The sequence below is a fragment of the Geotrypetes seraphini genome, chromosome 5, assembly GCF_902459505.1.
Source record: "Geotrypetes seraphini chromosome 5, aGeoSer1.1, whole genome shotgun sequence".
In the NCBI taxonomy this organism is placed as follows: domain Eukaryota; kingdom Metazoa; phylum Chordata; class Amphibia; order Gymnophiona; family Dermophiidae; genus Geotrypetes; species Geotrypetes seraphini.
In genome coordinates this window covers 107,483,951-107,511,636 of record NC_047088.1, presented here as the reverse complement: position 1 = coordinate 107,511,636, position 27,686 = coordinate 107,483,951, and the positions used below count along the sequence as shown (strand labels likewise).

At 43.1% G+C, this 27,686-nt stretch overlaps 1 protein-coding gene across 2 annotated transcripts in view; it reads right to left on the bottom strand.

The window, feature by feature from the left end:
* Positions 1–27,686, bottom strand: part of SRCAP (Snf2 related CREBBP activator protein) — an 891,636-nt gene that overhangs the window by 323,716 nt on the left and 540,234 nt on the right. For both annotated transcript variants that reach the window (XM_033945009.1, XM_033945008.1), the window contains exons 17-20: positions 9,689–9,825; positions 7,525–7,711; positions 7,068–7,237; positions 6,606–6,961 (exon numbers count right to left, since the gene is read on the bottom strand). In XM_033945009.1, coding sequence (XP_033800900.1) covers positions 6,606–6,961; positions 7,068–7,237; positions 7,525–7,711; positions 9,689–9,825 — 850 coding nt within the window. The remainder of the gene's footprint in view (positions 1–6,605; positions 6,962–7,067; positions 7,238–7,524; positions 7,712–9,688; positions 9,826–27,686) is intronic.

Here is a 27,686-nt window from a genome sequence, read left to right as displayed (position 1 = left end):
GCAACCCCAAAAACTTCATCTCACAATGGAACCATATAAGTACAGCAACCCTAGATGAGCTAGCCCCAGAACAATCCATAGAATCCATAGAAAATCAAACAAATGGTTTGACAATGAATTACTCCAACTCAAAAGGCAATGCAGACAACTAGAAAGAAAATAGAGAAAAAGTAGCCAAGATTCCACAAAAACAGCATGGAGAACACTACACCAAAAATATAAACAAAAGCTGAAAGAAAAAAGAAAGACATACTACACAATGCAAATAGGATAAGGATCCCAAGACACAAAAAACTGTTCCAGTTACTAAAAGAACTCACAGACACCACACCTTATTTGACCAATAACAACTCCCCCCTCCCTCAGCCACCTTATTAGCCACATTCTTCAAAAATAAGATTGCAAATATCAGACCCACGTTTAATGGAACACCTACTCACCTAGAAGAGATCTCAACTCCCCCCCACAGAGAAAGAATCAGTAGCAGCAGACAGAACCTGTTCCCACTTCTCACCTATACAATGGTCAGACCTCAACAAACTATACAACAAATACAGTCACGCAGCCTGTGACCTTAACCACTGTCCACCATACCTATTGAAAACCTCCAGTACGCTATTCCACACTCTACTCCTACAGTGGATACAAACTCTACTCACAGATGGCCAATTTCCACAAGACCTCAGCGAAATCATCATAACTCCGATTCTAAAAGACCCCAAAGGAGCAACGGTCCAACCATTCAATTACAGACCCATAGCCTCAATCCCACTTTACGTCAAGCTAATGGAAGGCCTGCAAAACTAAACTAAACCTTAAGTTTATATACCACATCATCTCCACGGAAGTAGAGCTCGGCACGATTTACAAGAACTTAAAAATGAGAAAGGGTAGGAAAAGGTTTACATAAGTTTATAAATCGAGTGGAAAAGTAAGGGAAAAGAAATTACATGTTAGAGAAGAGCCAGGTTTTTAGTTGCTTGCGGAATAAATGGAGGGAGCTCGGGTTCCGCAGCGGGATAGTAAGGTCATTCCAGAGACCTGTGATTTTGAAAAGAAGTGATTTTCCCAGTTTACCTGCGTGGAGAATACCATGTAGGGAGGGGAAGGATAGTTTTCATTTATGGGCGGTCCTGGTGGAGTCAGGGCACGAGGAGTTGAAAGATAGTGGGATTAGGGAAGGAAGGATGCCGTGAATAATCTTAAAAGCCAGGCAAGAGCATTTGAATTGGACTCTGGAAATCACTGGGAGCCAATGAAGATTGGCCAGGAGTGGGGAGACGTGGTCAGATTTACGTTTTGCAAAAATCAGCTTGGCTGCCGTGTTCTGAATAAGCTGGAGTCTTTGGAGGCTTTTTTTTTGTTAAGCATAGGTAAATGGCATTACAATAGTCAAGTTTGGAGAGGATGATGGATTGGACAAGGACGGCGAAATGTTTTTGGCGGAAGAAGGGTCTTGTTTTCCTTAGCATGTGGAGGCTGAAAAAGCATGATTTTGTCAAGGAGTTTAGGTGGTCGTAGAGAGAGAGAGAGGAATCGATAATGATACCAAAGACCTTGCTTGAGAACTCAAGGTGTAAGGCAGTGCCTGAGGGCAGTGCGAAGAGGGTGGGCAGGTGTTCTAACTTTGGGCCGAGCCAGAGTAATTTTGTTTTTGATTCATTTAGTTTCATCTGTACCGAGAGGGACCAATAGTGGAGTCTCATTATGCAGGATGTTATGTTATCGTGGAGGTTGGTGAGGTTCTGGTCTGTTTCAAGAAGGACAAGGATATCGTCGGCGTATGTGTAGATTGTTTCAAGGGGGGAAAGCTGGAAGAGCTTCAATGAGGACATATAGATATTAAAAAGGATAGGGGAAAGGGGTGATCCCTGAGGCACAACGCAAGAAGGAGACCAAGGAGTGGACATGGTGCCATTAGAGTTGACAGTGTAGGAGCGAGAGGGAAGGAAGTTTGAAAACCAATTAAGAACGATGGAATCAATTCCTATCTCGGAAAGTTGATAAAGTAGTATGTCGTGGTGGACGACATCAAAAGCAGCAGAGAGGTCGAATTGTAACAGAACAGCGAATTTGTTTCGAGAATGTAGTTGTTGCACCTTTGATATTAGGGAGACAAGGAGGGACTCGGTGCTGAAGCTGGGTCTAAAGCCATGTTGATAGGGGGAGAGAATGGAGAATCTCTCTAGATAAGAAGATAGCTGGGTAGCGACTATGGACTCAAGCAGTTTGGTTAGGAGGGGGATGTTTGCTATGGGGCGGTAGTTCGATGGTGAGGAGGAGTCGAGATCAGCTTTTTTCAAAAGAGGGGATAAGGCAATGTGTCCCTTTTCTGTAGAGAACAGGCCAGATAGTAGGGCAGTGTTTACAAGATTGGTGAGGGAGGAGATGGCCTGCGCAGGAATGTTATCGTAAAGGTAGGATGGGAAAGGATCTAGGATACATTTGCAGGATTTCAATTTGAGACAATGTTTAGAGATCTGGGATTCGGAGGCTATTTCGAAGGCAGTCCAGGATCTATCAGCAGGGATAGGGTTGGAGTTGTTGGGAGGTAGAGAATTGTAGGAGATAGTTGGGGGGAAAGAGCTTCTTATGGTAATTATCTTATCATTAAAAAATTTGGCTAGGTCATTAGCAGATGATGGAGAGAGGGGGGAGGTGGAGTCAGTTTTTGAGGTTAAATTACGCCAGATGTTGAACAGTGTACTAGTTTGGTTTTTTGATCTGGTGATTTTGACACCATAGAAATTTTTTCTTGCTTTTGTCAATACCGTGTGGTAGAACTTGATATTGTCTCTCCAGGATTGTCTGTCAGAAGGGGATTTTGATTTTTTCCATTTACGCTCCAGTGCTCGACATTTCTGCTTCAATTCCCTATGATATGGAAGATACCAGGGAGCTTTATGGGAGTGGGAGATAAGTTTAGTACAGAGGGGAGCAAGCGCACGGTAAGTGGATTCAGAAAGGGTTACCCAGTTGTGCCAGTTGGAGTCAGGGTCGGTATGGTCAGGAGAAGGAGGGAGTTGGTTGAGAAATTGGGACCAGAACTGTTCACTCGTGAGTTTTTTGTGGTAGGTGATATAGTTTGTGGCTCGGGGAGGAGTGCCCAGATGGGACATGAAAATGGGAAGGCAGACGGAGCCAAGAAGGTGATCAGACCAGGGGACATGTTCCCAATGCGCTTCTTCAAGTTTTGTGTTCCGTCAGATCGAGGAAGCTGATGGTATCTAAAGCCCTAAACGTATACCTAGAAAACCACAACCTACTCCACCCCGCCCAGTCTGGCTTCAGAACCAACTACAGCACTGAGACCCTACTAGGAACACTCATGGACATCGCGAAACAACACCTCAGCAAAGGCAAGAAAATGCTGATCATACAACTAGACCTCTCTGCAGCCTTTGATCTAGTAGACCATGACATTATTAACATCTCTAGGAATCAGTTTTTGTGGAATAAGATTATGCAGGTTAGTTGCCTAAATACTTCAGGAACAGATGTTTTTAGGCGTTTCCTAAATTCCCCATAAGTAGTAGGCATAAGCAATTGTTCCAGATCTTTACCCCACAATGCTGCCTGATGTGAGAAAAGATGTTGATGATGTCTTTTAAATTTACATCCTCTAACCGGAGGGGAGACAAAATTCAAGTGTGAGCTTCTCTTATGTCTGTTGGCTGAGAAAGAGAAAAGGTCAGATATATATTCAGGGGCTAAACCGAATAGTACCTTAAAACAAAAACAACCAAACTTAAACTTCACATGTGCCTCCATCGGCAGCCAATGCAAAAGTCGGTAGGAAGGTGTTACATGATTGAACTTCTTCAACCTGAAAATCAGTTTGACCACTGCATTTTGCACCAGTTGTAGTCGCCGCTTATTCTTCAGGGAAATTGCCAAGTAGGCGATATTACAGTTGTCAAGTTGACTCAGTATGAGGAGTTGTACCAGAATTCTGAATGATGACATCAAAATATGCTCTAATGCAGTGGTTCCCAACCCTGTCTTGGAGGAACACCAGGCCAATTGGGTTTTCAGGCTAGCCCTAATGAATATGCATGAAGCAAATTTGCATGCCTATCACTTCCATCATATGCAAATCTCTCTCATGCATATTCATTAGGGCTAGCCTGAAAACCTGATTGGCCTGGTGTTCCTCCAGGACAGGGTTGGGAATCACTGCTCTAATGGACCGAAGCTTCCAGAGAATCAAAAAACCCTTTCTGATTATGGAGTCCATCTGGTCTTTCATGGTTAGGCTTTGGTCCAGTGTTACACCCAATACCGTTATAGTAGATTGAATAGGATAACTAAGTTTATTGATGCATAGTGAAGTTTTGGTATCAAACAGGTGTGGTGAAGCTACAAAAAATTTTGTTTTTTCTGAATAAAGTTTAGTCTGAATTCAGTCATCCATTGCTCCATCAGATTTAATACTGTTGCCTTGAGAGTAACTTCCGAGAGAGAGTTAGCGAATGGGATAATGATTGTAAAGTCATCTGCGTAACTAAATAATTTTATCCCCAGCTGGGTCAATTGCGCACCTAATGAAGACATGTAGACATTGAAAAGCAATGGGGGTAGTGATGACCCCTGCCAGATGGATTGCTCCAGGTATTAGAGAGATCGTAATTAAAACGTACTTGGTAGGTGCGGGACATAAGGAAACCTCGAAACCAGTCTAGCACCTCTTCTCTGATACCAATTGCATCTAAGCATTGTAGCAGTTTCCCATGGTCCACTAAGTCAAACGCAGAGCTCATATCGAATTGCATGATCAGGGCATTAAGGCCCTTACTAAACAGGAGACATAAATTATCCAAGATAGCCGCAATTACTGTCTCAGTGCTGAACAAAGGTCTAAAACCAGATTGAGTTTCATGTAAGAAAGAGAATTGATCAAGATATTCCATCAATTGGGTATGTACCAATCCTTCCATGATTTTTACAATAAATGGAATCGATGCTACTGGTCTATAGTTAGTTACTACTGCTGAAGATTCTAACTATTTTTTGGAATTGGGGTTATTATTAAGTGACCATTATTAGTGAGTAATTTTCCATTTTTTAGGTTATCGGTTAAATAATTCAGCAAAGATAGTTTAAAGTCTAATGGAACTGCTTTCATAATTTCTGGGGGACAAGAGTCCAAAACACAGTAGGATTTTGAGTATTTGTTATATAATTTGATATAGTTATTCCATTCTAAATCTTGAAAGGAACTCCAAATCATGTCAGCTGGTATTTCATTTCCTTGTATGTAAGCTATTTGATGTTCATATATGTCATTTGTCAGACAGTTATTTCTTAGTTTTTTAATTTTTGAATCAAAATGCTGTGCTAAATCATTTGCTGAAGGTAGTTTTGATATTATGCACGACTTGAGTGTAGCGTGTGATGTCAAATAAATCCGTAACCAAGTTGAACAGCTCTTTTGTATTGATTCCTTTGGGGCTAGTGTTAGATAAGTCGATTATGGAAGAGTAAAATGTTTTACGTTTTTCTTTTATCAGTTGTTTGTAGATTTTTATGATGGATCTCCAGTTGTTCCGGTCTGACAATTTTCCTGTTTTTTTCCAAATTCTTTTTAGTTGTCTTACTAGTTGTTTCATTTTTAGAAGTAAAAAGAGCCTACGGACTCCATCTCTGCTAGTTTTGAAGCAAAATAATGTGATCTGAAGCTTCTGAAAACGTTGAAAAATAATCGGGAAAATCCAAGATGGCCACCACAGCATGTTTTTTGGCACCAATAAAGCTTCTAAAATGGTAAATAGAAATTTAAAAGCTAGCAATTTTAGGGGGGGAACATGAAGGAAAATGCAACAACTTTCAAAAACATCATTTGCAGACCCCCCCCTTCCCTCAATTTCTCTCTTAGACTGTAACATGCCTTACTCACTGTGACTTGTAATGGTAATTTGCTGCAGCCTGCCTCAGTTCCTAAGGTAGCTGGATCTGGGAGAAGAAATCATTGCCTCAAACAGAACATCCTTCCAGCTAAGAATCTTTGGGCTGCCAGTCTGACAGCCTCCAACCACCACAGACCATGGACATGCAAAAATGAGAGGGGAGGTGAAATGTAGCTGGCACCCTGCAAGAACCCACTGAGCCCCTTATGGATGCCTAACATCCTATGCTCAAATCCCTGCAAGCAGTAGATGAGCAATGCTAGCAAGGGATGGCTCCAAGCGCCAAAAAGGCTTCTGCAGGCTGGTTAACAGGTAACACAAGGGACTGGCTTGTCAGCTGCAGAAATCAGTCTGCTTCTTCTCCATGTAGGCAGAGCTAGACCCTTGACTAGGGGAGCTCTCAGCACTGAAAGATGAAGAAAATACGTGAAAAACCCCAACCAAAAATAAAGAATTAAACAAAGCAGATCAGAAACACTCCTTCAGGCTTGTGTGCAAAAGGAAAAAACTACAGGGGTCCAGAGCCCTCTGTGGAGTAGGAGGGATTAAAAAAAAAAAATCTAGTGTGGATTCCTTCTACAAGGCTCATGAGCACTGGGATATATCCTGCTCATCCAGAATGATACATCTATTGAACTAGATATAAAATCATTTTAGTTGTCTGGAAGATACTTTTCCCTGGTTTGCTTCAATGCTTACCTTGAGGTGCAGACAATACTGGAGGGACTGATGTTGCTGTTGTCATCATAGTCATTGCCGTACTGTTCTGCTGTGCTGGCGCAGGAAGTAACACGGGAGGTGGCTGTACAACAGCTGGAAGAGGTGGTGGCAATGATGGTGTGGGAACAGATATAGAGACAGGCAGAGTGACCTCAGGCAGTGGGATAGCTGGAAAATTCTGCTGAAAGTCATTTGGGGGCAGGACTGGAGCTCCAGAATGGAAGTTGGGTGTTAATTCTGGGAGACTGGGCATAGGAGATGATGGTGGTGGTGCTCGTGGGCTGTTTACTAGAACCAAAGTCCGTCCATCTGGCCTTGGAATAGGCTGAAACATCCTGCAGGCAAAACAGAGGAATTTAGCAGAAGGTTCAGAACACAATCAAAAAGAGACTCAAAAGGTCATAAGCACCCAGTTGTACCCATAACTCTTCTAACAAATACCTGTTGACCTTCATTTTGACAGGTTTTGGTCTGGGAGGGGGATCAGGAGACTCAGCAATCTCCTCAATAAGACCTCGAGTTGCCTTGTGACTGGGTAAGAAGATGTCAGTCTCATAGCGAGATACACGTCCTTCCATGTTGATTAGGTCAAACATGCAGAGGTCTACATTCTGGAAGGAATGGTTGGAAAAAAGAAAATAGTAAGGACAAGAACATCAAATCAACTTTACCGCTACTTGTGGCCTTTTATTTTCTACCTTTGCAATCCTTCTCCCTCATCAACTGTTGTCTCCATTTATGCAAATGTTCTATAATTCACACCTGCATCTCCGAGTGCAGGACCTCACTACTCATTTTATTACTGTTCTTTCTTCCTGCCTATTCCATATCCTTCAAGAGCACCACAGTCTCTCTCTCCTTCTCTCCCTGCTAAGCCCCACTGATTCCAAAGACCTGCCTTGAAAGGGTCTTTTTCGAGGGCCTGCAGGACTAGCGAAGCTGTGTTGAAACAGATACCCTCTGTTATGAAGGGCGAATGAATGGGTCGAGGATCAAAGAGATTTGGATGATTGCACACTTTCCGCAATTGCATCAGAATGTTGATCACACTCATAAAATGTCCACTAACCAGAGTTTCTCTTGTTCTGAAAAAGAGGTGCAAAGACAGAAGCAAATATCATTTAACAATTTCCAATGCAATGTCCTCTGAATACCTGGCTGGCTATATGGGGTTCCATGTTTTCAGAGAGACACTTTTTTCTATCTACTGCTATTTTGTATGCTCCTAGGGCCACGATTTAACATTCTTGGCCAGTTTTTGTTCGTTGGGCCCAGAATTCTCTGAGTACCCTCTCCCAGCTATGGCTGGAAGGGAGGATGCAATCCTGGGAGGACCTCCAGGAATAATATGGTCTTTTGGGATGGGATTTGTTTTGTTATACTCAATTGAGGCATTTTCTTTACAGTAAGACATGAGACTCATTTTAAATAGGCATTACGGGTGGCCCCATTCCATTACAAGATTATATGGGGCTCTGCTGGGTAGATATAATCCTATTCAAAGCTGTACACGACAATGGGAGAGGGATTTGGGACAAATATTTGCTTTTTCGACTTGGCAATATGCTTTTCATAACTTGTTTAAAGTATCAATTGCAAGCAATATGGCTGAAAATGGGCATAAGATTCTATATAGGTGGTACTATACTCCGAAGCACCTGTTTAGGATTTACACTTCTGGATCTCCTGCCTACTGGCGGAAGTGTGGTGAGTCAGGCTCCTTTTACCATATTTGGTGGGGATATCACAAGGTTAGGTTCTTTTGGAAGTCTATAGGCCAGACATTATCCTCTTGAGGCCTACTATTGCCTGCTACATTTGAGGCCCCCTCATGTGTCTCTGTTTCATTATAAATTGGCTAAATATTTCTTTGTAGCGGGTAAACTCCTACTGGAAGAAGGGTGATACTCCATTGTTAGAGTATTTTTTACGAAAATATGATTGCTTCTGTTTGATGCTCAAGTTAACTGCTATGAGAAGGGGTAGATTGCACCACTTTTCTGCAGTGTGAGATGATTATATCCATTAGAGAGGGTTCTTTCAACAGTTGCTTATCTAGATGCTTTTGTTGTTATTGTCTGGAAATTGTGAGTGCTTCTTGGGTTGGGTGTTGCTCTTTTTGGTGAGAGTGTTTCATCTCCTCTTCTCTCTTGTCTTTCTTTCTTTCATCTATTTATTTTTCATTTATTTAGTAATTTATTTAGCCCATCCTCCCAAAGGAGCCCAGAATGGGTTACAAGAGTACATTCACAGGACAAACTTTGGTGAGGAATACCGACTTTACAGCATTTACAGTATAGACAAAGGGAGTTTAGATTACAGCATTTACAGTGTAGACATAATATACAGACTTAAAAATTCAGACTTAGTGGACATAGGGTGGATTAAATTGCAGCGTTTTCAGTGCAGATATAACATGGAGGTAAAATAACTTTTCTTAGCAGGTGGGAGCATCTTTGTTGTTGCTCTGGAGGGGTTGGGTTTGCTTTTGGGGGGAGGGGTTGGAGGGGAGAGATGATATGGTTATTTCATTGATATGGCAGACTTTCTTGTTTTGTATGTGTATGGTTGTATACTGTATATTATTGTTTCGCCCATTTGTGTTACTGTTTTTGGAAAATCAAAATAAACAAAAAAAACCCCAACAATTTCCAAGAAAAGTGAAGTCTTAATAAACTAAGATGGCTGAGATGGTTAAGATAGGCTGGAGTGAGCTTTGATGGAGACTCCTAAGCATACTACTGGGCAGGGCTCTGGGTTTCTGGCCCAGAAATATCTAAGTAAAAGGATCATTTAAACTAAATAATTAATTTATGGAGCATGTATGGTTGGGCAGACTGGATGGACCACTCGGGTCTTTATTTGACATCATTTACTATGTTACTACATATGTTACTATGTTAATAAATCTGAAAAACAAACCTTCAAACAGAAATAAGCAAGTATCACTTGCCACTTTGCAGACTAATAAGGACACAGTCAGGGCCAAGCCACATTGGCCTAGAGGAGCCAAATCTGCCCTTCAGACAGCACATCAGTAGCATCAATGAGTGTTCACTTACGCGGCCTGAGCCATGAAGTCATCATAAAGATAGCGCTGCCGCTTGGAAAGCCGGCATCTAATTACATGCTCATATTTCTTTGGCATCTGCTTCTCCACATCTACTTTCACTCTGCGTAGCAAAAAGGGCCGAAGAACCTGAAGGAGAAGCATATATATATATATATATATATCTATGTATATATATCTAAAGTTTATTTAAAACCTTGATATTTTGCCTGGGCTGCCGAGCAGATCATAATTTTGTATACAGCAAAATGGCATTTAAATAAATACCACTTACAAACAAACAAAAAAAGCCCTACTTGTGAGGAACAAAAGCACAGAAAATTAAATAGGAATCCGTTCACATTAAAAATGTTACTATATAATACATTTCCAAATACAGTAAAACCTTGGTTTGCGAGCATAATTCGTTCCAGAAGCATGCTTGTAATCCAAAGAACTCATATCAAAGCGAATTTCCCCTTAGGAAATAATGGAACCTCAGATGATTTGTTCCATAACCCCAAAACTTTAATACAAAATACCATACGTACTTGAATTGCAAGACCTCGTTCATTTAGAACAGTCACTACACTTCTGCAGCGTCAGCGAGAGAAGAACCAACGGCTCAGTTGTGGTGATGTGACGCATGTATACTATATGTACTCGTATTGCAAGACATTGCTTGTATATCAAGTTAAAATTTAATAAAATGCTTATCCTTTTTCCGATTCAATCCTTACTTGGCTACGTTTTATTCACGATATTTTTGTTATCTGGACTGGCATGAGAGAAGAACTGGATTTCACATGTGGTTACATTCAAGACATCCTCATGTTGAATTTAGCATGACATGTCATCCTCACCAAATTTCTTTTTGGATGTTTCAGTTATTAAAAAGGACAACTCGATTGTAACCACTGTATTTAGGAAAACTACAGACAGAAATACGTTTCTGGACTTTTCGAGCAATCATCCAGGTTCTCTAAAACGCAGTTTGCCCACTTCTCAGTTTTTCAGATATCGTCATTTATGCTCAGATATGAATGATTATAAACTCAAAAGTAAACAACTGTACACGAGATTGAAGAAGAGAGGCTATCCAACACCAACATTAAAGAAGGCCTATAAAAGAGCTAAATTTATCAATAGGGACCTTCTGTTTGTTCTGAGGGACAGAAACGTTGCTGACAATATTGTCACTTGTATCTTACAATATTCTCCTAAAATGAACAATGTCATAAAGATTATAAGGCGGCACTGGGAGATTTTAGAGTTGCACCCCACCTTTGTTGATACCCATCTTCGGATCACATTTACAAGGCAAAAGAATTTCAAGGAACTTTTAAGTCCCTCTGACATAGGCAGAATTTCTGATTTCCAAACCTCCTCCACTGGTCATTATAAATGTGGGGACTGTCTGACCTGTCAAGTGACTCTGGAACTCACGAACATTTTTGTGCATCCCCGTACAGGACAGATTTTTAATCTCAGACATACGACTTCATGCACATCTGTATTTGTGGTTTATGTGTTTATATGCCCATGTGCAAAAATCTATATAGGCCAGACCACTCATCCTTTTAAAACAAGAGTTACAGAACACAAGAGTTGCATACGGAACAATAGAGTGCAAGCTCCTTTAGTCTTGCATTGTTTGGAACAGAACCACACGTTTATGGACTTATGCTGCTGTGTCATAGATCACATCAAAGAAAACAGCGTCAATAGAGCTGAATGTCTTTTGTGAGCAGAGCAGTTTTGGATCCACAAATTGAATAGTGAAGAACCGGAATGTCTTAACCAAAAGCTGGAGTGGGGTGCCTTCTATTGAAAGAACGTGTTTGCATTTCAATCTCACTATTGAATTTAGGGCAATGGATTTTAGAAGCAAATCCCATTATAGGAGGTGGCACTAGTTTCTTTAAAAATCTAAAATTTGCTTAAACAAAATGAAAATTAATATAAAAAGAAAAAACACACACAATCTAGTTTCTATAGTTCACACAGGTTAGCGAATGGGTTTTTCTCTTGTTTGCAATTTGGTTTTTCCTCCTGCTATAGGAGGTTCTGTGTCTTTAAGAGTGTCTGAAGACTGACGCATTTGCACTTTTGATTTCATACCGGGAGGATTTAAACCCAGTCTGCACGCCTTGTAGCCATCTTTGAATGTCTGAGACGCATTGAGCGTCCGATTTAAAGGTATGTCTTGTATCGGTTTTTACTGTTACCCTGAGAAGATATATACTGGGGTCCAGTTTTAATTTGATGTTTTGATTCTGGTTACAGTTTTGATCGGAGATGTTACACCCTGAGGTAGCTGAATAGTGAAACGCTGGCTACCGTCGGTGTACCGATCAACCAAGATAAGTTGATATTTTCATCTATCACACAGTATATACATTTTTTTTGATTATACTTTTAAGTAATGCAGTGTTTTTCTAATTAAAGGAGGTTTTTTAGCCAGTGAGGTTAACGCTCAACCACCGTTATTCCACCATTGTGGAGGTGGGAGGGCCCTTGTCTGAGGCTTTTTCCTCCGTTGAGAATTGTAATCTCACTCTGCACGTTGTTTTTCAATACACCATCAGACAGTGTGCATCTAACCATTGTGGAAGTGTTATCTATTATAGTTGGTTTTTCACAGTATCCGAGTCTTTTTTGCTTATCTTGCAAAACACTTGCAAACCAAGTTACTTGCAATCCAAGATTTTACTGTACTAATAAAAACAACCAGATTCTCTAACTTCCAAAAGGCCAGATACTACACACATAACGGTTCCTCAATAGAAAAGTAAATTGCAGGAGGAAGTGGTATCATGGGGCTAGATGGCTGCCTGAAGCACAGCTTGCATACTATTTGTTGTAAATCCCCTTCATTACACCTGCAAAATCATTTACAAACTCGGCATCAGGTGGAGGAGTATGAACGGCATACAGTGATATACCCATATCAGACCAGCATCAATTAGAGTTAAAAACTTTTGCCTACCAATCCAGTTCAGAACAGCTTGGACAAGAGGATGGCCATGAAACCAGCGCCATGTGTGGGTCACTCAACTGACTATGCTGAAAACCCTTAGAGGGGATATTCCTGATATTATAGAGAAGAGCTTGAGATGTGTGGAAGCCTTCTTACATTTGGTACCACACCAATTTAGGAACAACAGGGCTTGCGGAAGGACTGGTTGTGCATATAAGAAGATAACTATCTTTAGACATCCTTCCTACAACATCTAAATTGATGTGTTGGCTGATGACTAAAACCTATGGTAATATATGCATAATAATGTTTTCAATTACAATTACAAGGCTTACCATATGAATGTAAAAGACTTGAATATACCCACTAAGCACCATTGTAAAGCAATGGCTAGGATGCGAATAATTGTAGCCTTTATACAGTGTAGTAATGTTCTGAAACAGGGATAATATAAGCACACTGATATTATGAGGCCCTGTGAAAGAATTATGAATCATTCCCATTCCCTCTCCCCTCTTGCCACGTAGCTAGTCTAAAGCAAGGGAAAATGTTAGCACCTTGTGACAGAATGTTGAGGCATTCTCCCCTCCCTTCTTGTCACAAGACCCCTGTCGCATATTAACCCTTATCTTATTTAAGCAGTCCTTATTTGGAAAGGACATCAGCTGACAGGCATTGAGGACGTGCAAAAAAGCACAGTTACTTAACGTAACAGGTGTTATCCAGGGACAGCATGTGGGTGACGTCATCAACGGAGCCCCCTAGCGGACGTTTTCGCAAGCAGACTTGCTTGAAGACCTTCAGGCTTGCGATTGGCCCGCGCATGCACGCGTGCCCCTCCCGCCCTGCCTAGGGCATGCGTCTCCTCAACGTGTCCTCAGTTCAGATAGCAAGCAAAGAAGCCAACCACAGGGAGGTGGGTGTGTTGCGAGAATATCTGCCTGCTGTCCCTGGATAACACCTGTTACGGTAAGTAACTGTGCTTTATCCCAGGACAAGCAGGGAGCATATTTTCTACATGTGGGTGACCTCCAAGCTAACTAGAATGGGATGGAGGGAAAGTTGGTAATTTAGGAGAATAGATGCTGCAAACCAGATTGGCCAAAGCGGCCATCACGCCTGGAGAAAGCATCCAGACAATAATGCGAGGTGAACGTATGAACCAAGTAACAAGTGGCAGCTTTACATATTTCCTCGATGGGAGTCGAGCGGAGGAAAGCAACAGACGCCGCCATCGCTCTGACCTTGTGGCCCGTGACTCGACCCAGAAGGGAGAGACCAGCCTGAGCGTAACAGAAAGAGATACAAGCGGCCAACCAGTTAGAAATGGTCCGCTTAGAAACAGTGCAACCCAAACGATTGGGGTCGAAAGAGATGAACAGCTGGGGAGCAGTACGGTGAGGAGTGGTGCGCTTCAAGTAGAAGGCCAGCGCTCGCTTAAAATCAAGAGAATGCAGAGCCGCCTCACCAGGGTGAGAATGGGGCTTCGGAAAAAACACAGGAAGAACAATGGATTGGTTGATGTGAAAATTAGAAACAATCTTGGGCAAGAATTTAGGATGGGTTCGGAGGACCACCTTATCATGATGGAAGACAGTGAAAGGTGGTTCCGCAACCAAGGCTTGAAGCTCACTGACCCGATGGGCAGAAGTGAGAGCAATAAGGAACACAACCTTCCAAGTAAGAAACTTCAAGTGAGCCCGCATGAGCGGCTCGAACGGGGGTTTCATCAATTGAGCAAGGACCACGTTTAGGTCCCAAACTACCGGAGGAGGTTTAAGGGGTGGCTGAACGTGGAAAAGTCCTTTCATGAAGCAGGAAACTACAGGATGAACAGAGATAGGCTGCCCGTCAATCGGCTGATGAAAAGCAGCAATGGTACTAAGGTGGACTCGAACCGAAGAAGACTGGAGCCTAGCACCAGATAAGTGTAACAGATAATCCAGGACAGCAGACAAGGAGGCAGACAGAGGCTCCAGCTGCCGGGTAGCACACCAGGAAGAAAAGCGGGTCCACTTTTGATGGTAACATTGGCGAGTGGACTCCTTCCGAGATGCTTCCAGGACAGACTGGGAGAGCTGGAACGAGGGAATTAAGTCTCGAGGAACCAATCCGTTAAGTGCAGAGACTGGAGGTTGGGATGAAGCAGAGAACCCTGATTCTGCGTAAGCAGAGAAGGAAAAACAGGCAGAGGAAGAGGCTCCCTGGAACTGAGTTGTAACAGAAGGGAGAACCAAGGTTGTCGGGGCCACCGAGGAGCTATCAGAATCATGGTGGCACGTGAAGACTTGAGGGTGACGAGAGTCTTCAGAATCAGAGGGAATGGAGGGAATGCATACAGGAACTCGTTCGTCCAATCCAGAAGGAAGGCATCTGCCTCAATCCTGAGAGGGGTGTAAACCCTGGAGCAGAAGCGGCAGTGGCATACCTAGTATATGTGACACCCTAGTATATGTGACACCAAATCCTTTCGAGACAAAATGAAAACCCCAGCCCTCTTAGACTATGCAGGATTCTCAATAATATCCCCCACCAGGTACGAAGTTTAACATGTTCTTTGGAACTCAAGTGGGTCTCCTGCATCAAGGCAATACTAGCCCTATGTTGTTGCAAAACCCATAAGATCTTACTTCATTTTATAGGAGAATGGACACCCTCCAAGTTCCAGGAAAAAATCTTTCGCGATTACCATTCAAGGTCTTTGTTGATTTTCAAGCTTACGTCTCAGATGATGTACTCTTTCAAGCTGCATAGGGCCAATGCCAGAGGGAAGCGGTAATTCTTTATGCAGCCAGTTATCAAGTTGAGACATTAGATGAGAATCTAATATAGTTTCAGGGAGACCAAATCTAATATTGTCCCTGCGGGAGCGATTTTCTAAGTCTTCAAGTCTAGCTTCTTGCAAACGAAGCTGCTCCTGCAGGGTTACTATTGATCCTGAAGTAGTCATTATTATATCCTCTAGTTCTGCTACATGGACCTACAGCTCACCAGTGCGACAGGTAATTTCTGATAGGAGAGACTCCACTCCTGTTCGTACAGATGGGGGGGGGGGTGCCAAAAAATAATGGGTCTCCAACTTGGAGGGGATAGCAGTGACAGCATATGGTGTCTCCAGGTTCCGGAGAAACGTCTGCCGAAGAACCTGATGCAATGGTAGGCAAAGTGCCTCACAAGGCATATTGTTAACTCCCACTTCCACCAGATATTCCTGGGTAAAGCAGGAGTCAGACTGAAGAGTCAAGTTCTAAGCTGTGCCCATGTCAGAGATGAAACGAGAAAGGGAGGAGATCTGAGAAGAGGAAGCATCCTCCGGAGGAGACTCCGACCGAGTTCGGGGCGCAGCCGAGAACGAATAGTAAGCCGGAATCTCAGAGTCCCGTGAATGTGAGACTGAAGAGGCTCGACTAAGGCGCGTAGGGGGCGTCGAAGAATGGCCCTGCGCCAAATAGACTGAGGAAGACCCCGGAGTCCGAGGAAATCGCTGAGAGAGCCTCGGAGAAGACGGGGCATAGGAAAAATTCCCAATAGGCTTCGAAGCAGTCCCCTTAGAAGCCGGCAAGCTTCTCGATGGGGAACAAACACTACAGTCCAATTCGAGGACAAGCGTGTGTGTAGACGGTCTCGAGGTCGAAGACCTGCCCTGACCAGGCAGGGAATACCGGGGCTTTTTAGAAGAGGCAAGCCTCACCCCAGTAGCGGGGGAAACACGGGCCCCCAGCTGGGACCCCAAAAAAGTCCCAAGCGCCTCAGGGGAGGAAGAATCGCTTGAGGGAACCCGATGAGTCTTGTGTACGACACCTCGAGAAACGAGGGGACGCTCAGGCTGGACAGACCGTGACTGGGTCGAAACCGAGGTCACCGGTGTCGAGGTCGGGACTAGTTGGCTCACCACCGAGGAAAGCTGTGTGGTAATGATAGACTTAAGCATGTCCTTGAACATAGGCACTGAGACCAAAGGAAGGTGGGTCGGAAGTGCAGCAGAGCGCTCCTTCGGGGGCGACCTTGAGGAATAGTATTCTCTAAGTGAGGAGGCTCGCTTAGAATGATGTCTCGAAGGCGCCAATGAGGTGGCGCTAGTATGAGACTCCGAGGAAGGCTTCTTTGCAGGCACACCTGAGGAGGAAAGAAGAGACTTACCCAAGGCCGGAGTAGCAGAAAAGGCCGAGGCTGGAGCCTTGGAGGCCGACGGGGACTTCGAGGCCAAGGTACCCAACGAGGGAGCTGAGGCCGAGGTCTTTGAGGCCGAGGCGCCCAACGAGGGCCCCAAGGCCGAGCTCGAGGCCTGCCCCGCAGGATCCATGGGGCCAAAGAGTTGAAGGATCTTGGCCACCCTTCGACGAAGAGCCCGCGGTTGTAGAGTCGCACAACGGGGACACGACTCAGCGCAGTGCTCTGCACCCAGGCACTCAACACACCAACGATGGGGGGTCGGTGATGGAGATAACCCGATTACACTGAGTACAGTTTTTAAAACCCGAACGAGGCCGGGACATAAGAAGAAGTACGGCTGCGGCCCCGCGAAGCCAGGCGGCCAGAGGAAGACCGGGAACCAGGCCAAAAAATACAAACTGAAAAAAAAATGAAAATAATAAAGACGTGAGCACAGCGACTTAAACAAAAATAATAAAGAAAGCCGTGGTGCAAGAGGGACAACGAGATTGCGCGCAGCAAGGGAGCAGTGCTTCTGGCTCCGCAGAAAACACTGAACTGAGGACACGCTGAGGAGACGCATGCCCTAGGCAGGGCGGGAGGGGCATGCGCGGGCCAATTGCAAGCCTGAAGGTCTTCAAGCAAGTCTGCTTGCAAAAACGTCTGCTAAGGGGCTCCGTTGATGACGTCACCCACATGTAGAGAATATGCTGCCTGCTTTTCCTGGGATAACACAGGTATTGTCTAAGTGCTGAGTTGGAGAGTGATCACGAGGTAAACGCATGTACCTTTGTATCCACCAATCATTAGATGTGTAAACGAGGGAGTTACTATGATGTCATTAGCTTAGAAGCATAACAAAAGGGACTCGGAGCTAGCCACTGGCAGAGCCTCCATCCCGACTCGTATCCTGCATGTGTGTGTTTGCTGTGTTCCATCCCTACAATACAGGAGACTCATTTACTATCTAAACATGAATATCTTATCTGCCATATGAACTATAAACTAACTTAGCCCCTACAAATGATACAATAAAACCAGACTGGGCATTCTCCTGACACAGACAATACTTTGGCAAGTACATAGATTTCTAGCTGACAAAGAAGGATGATATACCCTCTTAAATTATTAAACCAATATAGGCAAAGCTTTGTAAATATCTATGTCCCCAATAAGAATAATCAAGATATCTTCTTTGATATGCACACAACATTACTTACCAGGGAAGGAGGTAGAAGGCAGACTTCTGACAGGAGGAGATATTTATTAAGGTTGATAGAAAAAAAGAATACAAACATAGCAAAAGAACAAAAGTACAATCAAACTAAGAAACAGAATGGCATGCTCTGATGTACCGTAACTCTTCAGTACATAACCATTGTAAGCAAACAAATATTAAATAAATAGAAACCCCACACAAATAGAAGCCTCCAACCCTCCCACCTCCCTATTCAAACCCCTATCATCTAACCCCCCCTTAAAGCTAAGAGTAACAAAATGATGGATGTATACATTCTCAAGTAAGCAATGGCGTGGCAAGGGTGAGAGGCGCCCAGGGCAGTGGCGTCCCTCCTCCACCCTCCCACTGAGTTCGCACCCCCTTCCCTACCCTGTACCTCTTAACTTCTTGACATGATTAGTATCACCAACTCGCTACCCTTGTCAGCGCTCCCTCTGACATCACTTCCTAGACGCAGAACTTAGAAGTGATGCCAGAGGGAGAGCCAACGCTGGCGCAAGAAGTAGGTTGGAGTTGCTGCTTGTGCCAGCAAAGAAATATAGAGGTACGGTGGGGGAGTGAAGGCACGCACGGAGAAGGAGTGGGAAGGGTGGAGGGCGGAGAGGAGATGGGGTGCCTGCGCCCCCCCCCCCACCTTACTATGCCACTGATAGAAAGCATAACTGATGCCACATTTAAAGTGAAATTGCAGCCCATGAATGAGCCCTCTGCCAATTGTCATAATTGTCCCAAGTCTTATGATAAAGTGACAACTGGTTCCTTTTGAGGGTTCTAACTGACAATTTTCAGTATTTTTAACTCCGATGACTTCCGGGTTCTATCTGACATGTAGATGTTACAACACTCGCGAGGATTTATTGCAACTTAACTGTTCCTTCATTTCATAAGAAATTACATGGTTCTATGTACAGAAATTAGTCTATGCATGGGATTACAAAGTTCTAACTGCGAGCCAAAAGCATTGCGATGTTTTGTACAGTTAGAACCATGTAATTCTAAGGTCACGATTTGTTGAATATAATTCATTTTAGCCAACACAGCAGGGAGAGCAGGGAGATCCGGCTGCTTCCAAAAGGATGCCAACAGAAGATAACTTGCAGTGGTAACCTGATGCACCCACTTCCTCTTCCGTGTTGGCAAGGTAAAGGGACCATCATTCAAAAAACAGCATTCAATGGATTTGGGAATGAATATACCAAGCACATCAGATATAAATTGCATAATTTGGTCCCAATATGGAAAAATTATGTTCTTACCTGTTAATTTTCTTTCCTTTAGACCAGGGGTAGGCAATTCCAGTCCTCGAGAGCCGGAGCCAGGTCAGTTTTCAGGATATCCATAATAAATATGCATGAGATAGATTTACATCTCAAGGAGGCAGTGCATGCAAATCCATCTCATACATATTCATTGTGGATATCCTGAAAACCTGACCTGGCTCCGGCTCTCGAGGACCGGAATTGCCGACCCCTGCTTTGGATGCAGCAGATGAATCCAGAGACTAGTGGGATAGCACACATCTGCCAGTAGATGGAGATAGAGAAACTGATTAACAGGTGGTCCTCTTGGATGGAACGTCTCCTGCACCTTCTGTATCGCTTCTTGTTCAAACATCCGGAACCAGTAATATGCTCAGTATACAAAAAACTTCTTTCCCAAAACAAATTTCTAAAGTAATAAAACAGATTACAACTGCCAACTATAACATAACTTCTAAGGCTCCCAAAAGAGCAATTAACAGCAAATATCCAGAAAGGGCGGGGCTCTGGATTCATCTGCTGCGTCTAAAGGAAAGAAAATTAACAGGTAAGAACATAATTTTTCCTTCCTTAGCAACAGCAGCAGATGAATCCAGAGATTAGTGGGATGTAGCAAAGCAATCCTCAATCTGGATGGGAAGCAAACGCCGTCTCTGCAATGGTCAATGTGCCAAAGGCAGCCTCCACACGTGACGCCACATCCAACCGATAATACTTAGAAAAAGTATTCCGAACGACAAATTTCTTCCAAGGAAAAACCCCTGGACTCAGCCCATAAAGTTGCCATTGCTCTGGGCATGAAGATCCTCCAGCAACCACTTCCCTGCCATCAAGTAAGCGGAATTAACCGCCTCTCTGACCCAGCGGGTGACAGAAGCTTTGGACACCGCCATACCTTTGTTGCGTCCCGCGAATAAGACAAAAAGGTGATCCGAACATCGAAAGTCATTAGTAATCTGCAGATAGTGGCGAAGCATCCTATGGACATCGAGCAAACATAGGGAAGGAAAAGACTCCCCCCAATCCTCCTCCCAGAAGGGAGACTGGTTGGCATGAAAGGATGATACCACAGCATGCACAACCCGACAGCAACTAAAATTAAAACTAAATTTACCTCAGAGAAAACTATCCTTCCCAGACCTCAGCAGAAATTGATGTTATTACTGGCAGTTAGTCAGGAAAGCACAGTTCAGTCACAACAACTTTGGTCTCTTTTATTTATTTTTTTTAAAGGAAAGAAGAAAAAAAATAGAGTACCAAGCAAACCCCTCAATCTACCAGAGGGGAGGGTGGAGCAGGGTCCTAGGGGGCCCCAGGTGTAACTCCCAAAGCTGGCAACGCTCAGCCAGACACCCTTATCTCACTGAAGAGAGAAATCCTCAACAGGAGTCTCAAGAATAAAAATTGGAATTGCACAGCAAAAGCCAGAAGCTAGTGAAATAGTGACCATCCACCTGCTGGAGATGATACTGAAGGTGCAGGAGACGTTCCATCCAAGAGGACCACCTGTTAATCAGTTTCTCTATCTCCACCTGCTGATAGATGTGTGCTATCCCACTAGTCTCAAGATTCATCTGTTGCTGTTGCTAAGGAAAGTTGAACTTTGGGATAAAACAATCAAATGTGTTCAAAAGTATCCAAGGCTCTGCAAGCTCTCCAACAAAGTTCAGAACCTTGGCCAAATATAGTTTTAAGGTGTACTGGAGTATAGTACCAATGATACATTTTATATCTATTTTCTACCTTATTGCTAGCAATCTAAACCAGTGTTCTTCAACCACAAGTCCATGGACCAGTGCCGGTCCACAGAAATTTCCTGCCGGTCCACAGAGCCAGCATGTGCATCAGGCCCAAAACAGTGTTCTTCAACTGCCGGTCCATGGTGTAATCGATGCGGCGTTATCTTCGAGCCAGCTCCCTCTTCCTAACTGATTCAGTGCACAAAGCCACGGACAGTGGCTCCTACGGGCATCCTGCACCTGAACGTCAGAGGGAAGGCTTCCAGATGAGGCACGGGACGTGCAAGGTGCAATTAGTACTATTATGGGGGCAGGATTTGGGGTAGAGACTGGGTAGCGATGGGGGGGGGGGGGTCCTGGCCCACGACTTAGCCCAGTGTTCTTCAACTGCCGGTCCACAGAATAATTTTTTTATTTCTGCCGGTCAATAGGTCTAAAAAGGTTGAAAAACACTGATCTAAACTTTAAGGAGTGATTGGAAAATCCCCATTCTTTGTCTTTATAACATTTTATTTTTATTATTTTGAAATTTCAAATAATGTTTACAAAGAAACATAACAGGAGATGGAAACATAACAAATCGTTTTACATAATTATTATCATTACAAAATCAGAAATTCCATCTAGCCCTTATTAAAAGAAGAGGTGCCCTATTTAATAACAGAAATCTATTTCAAAGGAAAATTAAAGGAAAAAAACATCTTCCTTCTATATAAGCATCTTTTTCAAATCAGGCTCCTCAATTTGAAAATAGCTATCTCAACCAACAAAATATATAATCCCCCATTATTTTTGATCAAGAAATTGTATCAACTGAGCCAGATCCCTAAAAATATAATCTGTATTTTGAAAAATCACCAAACACTTGCAAGGGAACTTCAGAAAAAATGTGGCACCCAGTTCCACAACTCGAGGTTTCAAGGCTAAAAAGCCCTTCCTTCTGAGTTGGGTCGATCTTGCCACATCAGGGAACATTTGAACTTTAGTTCCACAAAATAAAGCATTTTTGTTTTTAAAATAAAGTTTCATCGTCAATGCCTTATCGCTCTCAGTCAAGAAAGTTACAAGTAAGGTAGCTCTCATCTGTATTACATCTTGGGAGTCTTCTAAAATATCTATCATATCTATATCAATAGATTTTAACTGATCTGTTCCTTGCTGCCTTGATAGATCTGTCTTTATAACATTTACCAATAAGCACCTCCCATTGCTGTTTATATTTTAAAGGTATAAAATACAAAAAATAATTGGTAAAGTATGTCTTGGGTAAATCACCATTGGAATGTACGTAGGACTTCAGGGAGAATCGAAAAGACTCTCCAAAAAATAATAAGGGTGGAGAACTAACTAAAGTGTTTCAGTACGGGCTTAATTATCCCTCCGAGTTACCAAAAGCCCCGGGCAGGTATTCATGAGTGACTAGCACTTAGACCAGCTTCTAAATAAATCCTGTCCCGTACATCATATAACCTTAGATGAATAAATATGAAGTACAAACGTACATTCAATGTGGGAACCAAGAAAAAATGCAAAAAAGTTTCAAAAGAACCCCAAAACTCAATGAAGAAAAAACCTAAATATCAAAAAGGAAATAATAACAAACATCCCCACGTGTGAAACCGCATAAAAACAAAAGATCCCAAGAGTCATATACGAATGGTGTAAATTGTTCATGACAGTTAATTTAAAAGTTCATAACGAGTCCATCTCCAAAGCGTTTCCAGTATAGTGTCCAATATAAAGAATAAATAACTAGTAAATAGGTAAATCGTGTCTTGATTCAATAAATGACTAATAAATATATAAATCGCATCTCCATTCACACAGTTCAAATGAATAAATAACTTAGCTCATTCATAGGCATACTATGTCTCCACTCGACAGGTCCTGTTTCGATATTGTTCGTCAGGAGGGAGAGTTCAGAACAGCAATAAATTCTCTAGTCCAAGAGCTTAAAACGCGATATCATTATGTAGTAAACCTCTCACTGAGTACAGCAGCTCAATCACGCTAAAACTCACAAACATACTGGGAGGGTTCTTTTAAAACAGCCAGAGGCCTCGCCCATGGCAACACCAGAATGTAATAACGTCGCTGGTCTAAGTGCTAGTCACTCATGAATACCTGGCCGGGGCTTTAGGTAACTTGGAAGGATAATTAAGCCCGTACTGAAACCCTTTAGTTAGTTCTCCTCCCTTATTATTTTTTGGAGAGTCTTTTCTATTCTCCCTGAAGTCCTACGTACATTCCAATGGTGATTTACCCAAGACATACTTTACCAATTATTTTTTGTATTTTATAATTTTTTGGGTAAAAAATTTTTGTTTTGGTTTTATGTTCTGTGTTCACAGAAGAAAATCCTGGAGAAGGACCGAGATTGTCTGGCAAAGTTACATGAGAAAATGGAGTAGATTCTGCGCCGTTCACGGAGGAGGGTGTTTATGAGCAACTTGAAAAACTGAAGGTGGACAAAGCGATGGGACCAGACGGGATCCATCACAGGATACTAAGGGAGCTCAGAGAAGTTCTGGCGAGTCCTATTAAAGACTTGTTCAACAAATCTCTGGAGACGGGAGTGATTCCTGGGGATTGGAGGAGAGCGGATGTGGTCCCTATTCATAAAAGTGGTCACAGGGATGAAGCAGGAAACTACAGGCCGGTGAGCCTCACTTCAGTTGTTGGAAAAATAATGGAAGTGTTGCTGAAAGAAAGGATAGTGTATTTCCTTGAATCTAATGGGTTACAGGATCCGAGGCAACATGGCTTTACAAAAGGTAAATCATGCCAAACGAACCTGATTGAATTTTTTGATTGGGTGACCAGAGAGCTGGATCGAGGACATATGCTAGATGTAATTTACTTGGATTTCAGCAAAGCCTTTGATACAGTTCCTCATAGGAGGCTGTTGAACAAACTTGAAGGGCTGAAGTTAGGACCCAAAGTGGTGAACTGGGTCAGAAACTGGCTGTCGGACAGACGCCAGAGGGTGGTGGTTAATGGAAGTCGCTCGAAGGAAGGAAAGGTGACTAGTGGAGTCCCTCAGGGTTCGGTGCTGGGGCCAATCCTGTTCAATATGTATGTAAGTGACATTGCTGAAGGGTTAGAAGGAAAAGTGTGCCTTTTTGCAGATGATACCAAGATTTGTAACAGAGTAGACACCGAAGAGGGAGTGGAAAATATGAAAAAGGATCTGCAAAAGTTAGAGGAATGGTCTAATGCCTGGCAACTAAAATTCAATGCAAAGAAATGCAGAGTAATGCATTTGGGGATTAATAATAGGAAGGAACCGTATATGCTGGGAGGAGAGAAGCTGATATGCACGGACGGGGAGAGGGACCTTGGGGTTATAGTGTCCGAAGATCTAAAGGCGAAAAAACAGTGAGACAAGGCAGTGGCTGCTGCCAGAAGGATGCTGGGCTGTATAAAGAGAGGCGTAGTCAGTAGAAGGAAGAAGGTGTTGACGCCCTTGTACAGGTCATTAGTGAGGCCCCACTTGGAGTATTGTGTTCAGTTTTGGAGACCGTATCTGGCGAAAGACGTAAGAAGACTTGAGGCGGTCCAGAGGAGGGCGACGAAAATGATAGGAGGCTTGCGCCAGAAGACATATGAGGAGAGACTGGAAGCCCTGAATATGTATACTCTAGAGCACAGGTGTCAAAGTCGGTCCTCGAGGGCCGGAATCCAGTCGGGTTTTCAGGATTTCCCCAATGAATATGCATGAGATCTATGTGCATGCACCGCTTTCAATGCATATTCATTGGGGAAATCCTGAAAACCCGACTGGATTACGGCCCTCGAGGAGGGACTTTGACACCCCTGCTCTAGAGGAAAGGAGAGACAGGGGAGATATGATTCAGACGTTCAAATACTTGAAGGGTATTAACGTAGAACAAAATCTTTTCCAGAGAAAGGAAAATGGTAAAACCAGAGGACATAATTTGAGGTTGAGGGGTGGTAGATTCAGGGGCAATGTTAGGAAATTCTACTTTACGGAGAGGGTAGTGGATGCCTGGAATGCGCTCCCGAGAGAGGTGGTGGAGAGTAAAACTGCAACTGAGTTCAAAGAAGCGTGGGATGAACACAGAAGATTTAGAATCAGAAAATAATATTAAATGTTGAACTAGGCCAGTTACTGGGCAGACTTGCACGGTCTGTGTCTGTGTATGGCCGTTTGGTGGAGGATGGGCAGGGGAGGGCTTCAATGGCTGGGAGGGTGTAGATGGGCTGGAGTAAGACTTAACAGAGATTTTGGCAGTTGGAACCCAAGTACAGTACCGGGTAAAGCTTTGGATTCTTGCCTAGAAATAGCTAAGAAGAAAAAATTAAAAAAAATAAAATTTTTTAATTGAATCAGGTTGGGCAGACTGGATGGACCATTCGGGTCTTTATCTGCCGTCATCTACTATGTTACTATGCAACGACAGGGCTTGCTAGTCGGGAAAACAAATAAATATTGCCCTCGAGTAATTCTGTTAGGTTTGTATCATTCAAAGCATAAAAACAAGTAAATAGGAGCCATACCAAACAGTACTTTAAAAACAGGTACAACCAAACTTAAATAATATTCTAGCCTCAAAAGGCAGCCAATGTAACTGTCGACAAGATAAAGTAATATGGTCATATTTTATATGGTCATATTTTTTCAACCCAAAAATTAGATGGACCGCCGTATTCTGTATAAGTCTCAATCTCTTTTGAAGCTTTTTATGAGATCCCAAATATATTACATTACATTAGTGATTTCTATTCCGCCAATACCTTGCGGTTCAAGGCAGATTACAAAAGAAGTTATCTGGCCATTTCCAGAGGAATTGAAGAGAAGAGAGATTTGCTACAGAGAATTGGGATGAGTTTTTCGGAGTTAGTTTGTCTTCAAGGATGTCTTGAATAGGATGGTTTTTATTTCTTTTCTAAACGATTTGTAGTCTGTAGTCGTTATCAGTAAATTGGAGAGTTGGTAGTCTAGTTTTGCTGCTTGAGTGGCTAGAAGGCCGTTGTAGAGGTTTTTTTTCGTTTGACGTCTTTGATTGGGGATGAGTGAACGGTCTGGTTGAGGTAGTTTGGATTAGGCGGTTGTTTAGGTAGGCTGGGCTGTCTCCTTTTATGGTTATATATTACAATAATCCAGAATGGACAAAATGGATGATTGTATCAGTAATCTAAATGATGCACTATCAAAAAAATTTTTTATCGTCCAAAGTTTCCACAAAGTTGTGTAACATTTTTTTACTAGTAAATTTGTGTGATCTTCCAGAGTTAAATGGCCCTCCAATATGACGCCCAAAATTTTAATCAAAGCGGAAATTAGAAAAGTTTGACCATTGAGATGTAGTTCTTTTTGTTTTATATTATCTGAGGGAAAAAATTTGGATTTTTCCGGATTCAATTTAAGTTTTGCCCTCTTTGTCCATTGCTCAATATGAATTAATAATGAGGAAATTCGGTTTGTTACATCTCCTGTAAAGGACATAAGCAGTAATACTATGGTAATATCATCAGCATAGACTCCCAGACTATGCAGCAATCTTCCCAATGGGTCTAAATAGATATTAAATAGGGTAGGTGATAAAGGGGAACATGAAAGCAGGCCTCAACACAATTGTGTTTAAGCCACTAGACCTGCATCAAGAGTTTATATAAAACAAATTAAATGCTAACTAGAAAAATTAAATACAATCAAATATATATGTGTTTTTAAAATACTCAGATTTAATAATATAATCACAAATATGTATAATAAAGCAAATCAAATACAGTGGTACCTTGGATTACGAGCATAATCCTTTCCAGGAGCATGCTCGTAATCCAAAATGCTCATTTATCAAAGCGAGTTTCCCCATAGGAAATAATGGAAACTCGCTTTGATGCGTTCCCCCCCCCCCCCGAGAACCGGCATTGCTCCCCTCGAAGGGCCCCCCCCCCGCGATCAGGCACCCCCCACTGCGATCTGGCACCCCCCCTGCCTCGAACCGGCACCCCCCGCCACGATCCGACCCCCCCCCGACACGATTGGGCACCCCGACACGATCCGACATCCCCCCTGACACAATTGGGCACCCCCCCCCCCGCCGCTTCTTACCCTCATCTGGGCACTCTTGAAAATCGGCTTCCTCCTCTGCTGGCCTTGAGCATGCTCAGATGCTCAAGGCCCAGCAGAGGAGGAAGCCGATTTTCAAGAGTGCCCAAATGATGCTCAAGGCCCAGCAGAGGAGGAAGCCGATTTTCAAGAGTGCCCAGATGAGGGTAAGAAGCGGCGGGGGGGGGGGGGGGTGTGCCCAATTGTGTCGGGGGGGGGGGTCAGATCGTGGCGGGGGGGTGCCCAATCGTGTCGGGGGGGTCGGATCGTGGCGGGGCGGGGCGGGGAGCCATGCTCGGTTTCTGAGGCACCGATTTTGCAAATGTTTTGCTCGTCTTGCAAAACACTCGCAAACCGGTGCACTCGTAAACCGAGGTACCACTGTATACATAAAAAGCATTTAAAAAAAATCTAAATGCATAAGGGGTAAAGGGATTAGATCTTGTATACTGTCTTTTTGTAGTTTTACAACCACATTCAAATTGGTTTACGTACCGATACTTCAAGCATTTTCCCTATTTGACGCGGTGGGTTCACAATACTCCATCTAATGTACCTGGGGAAA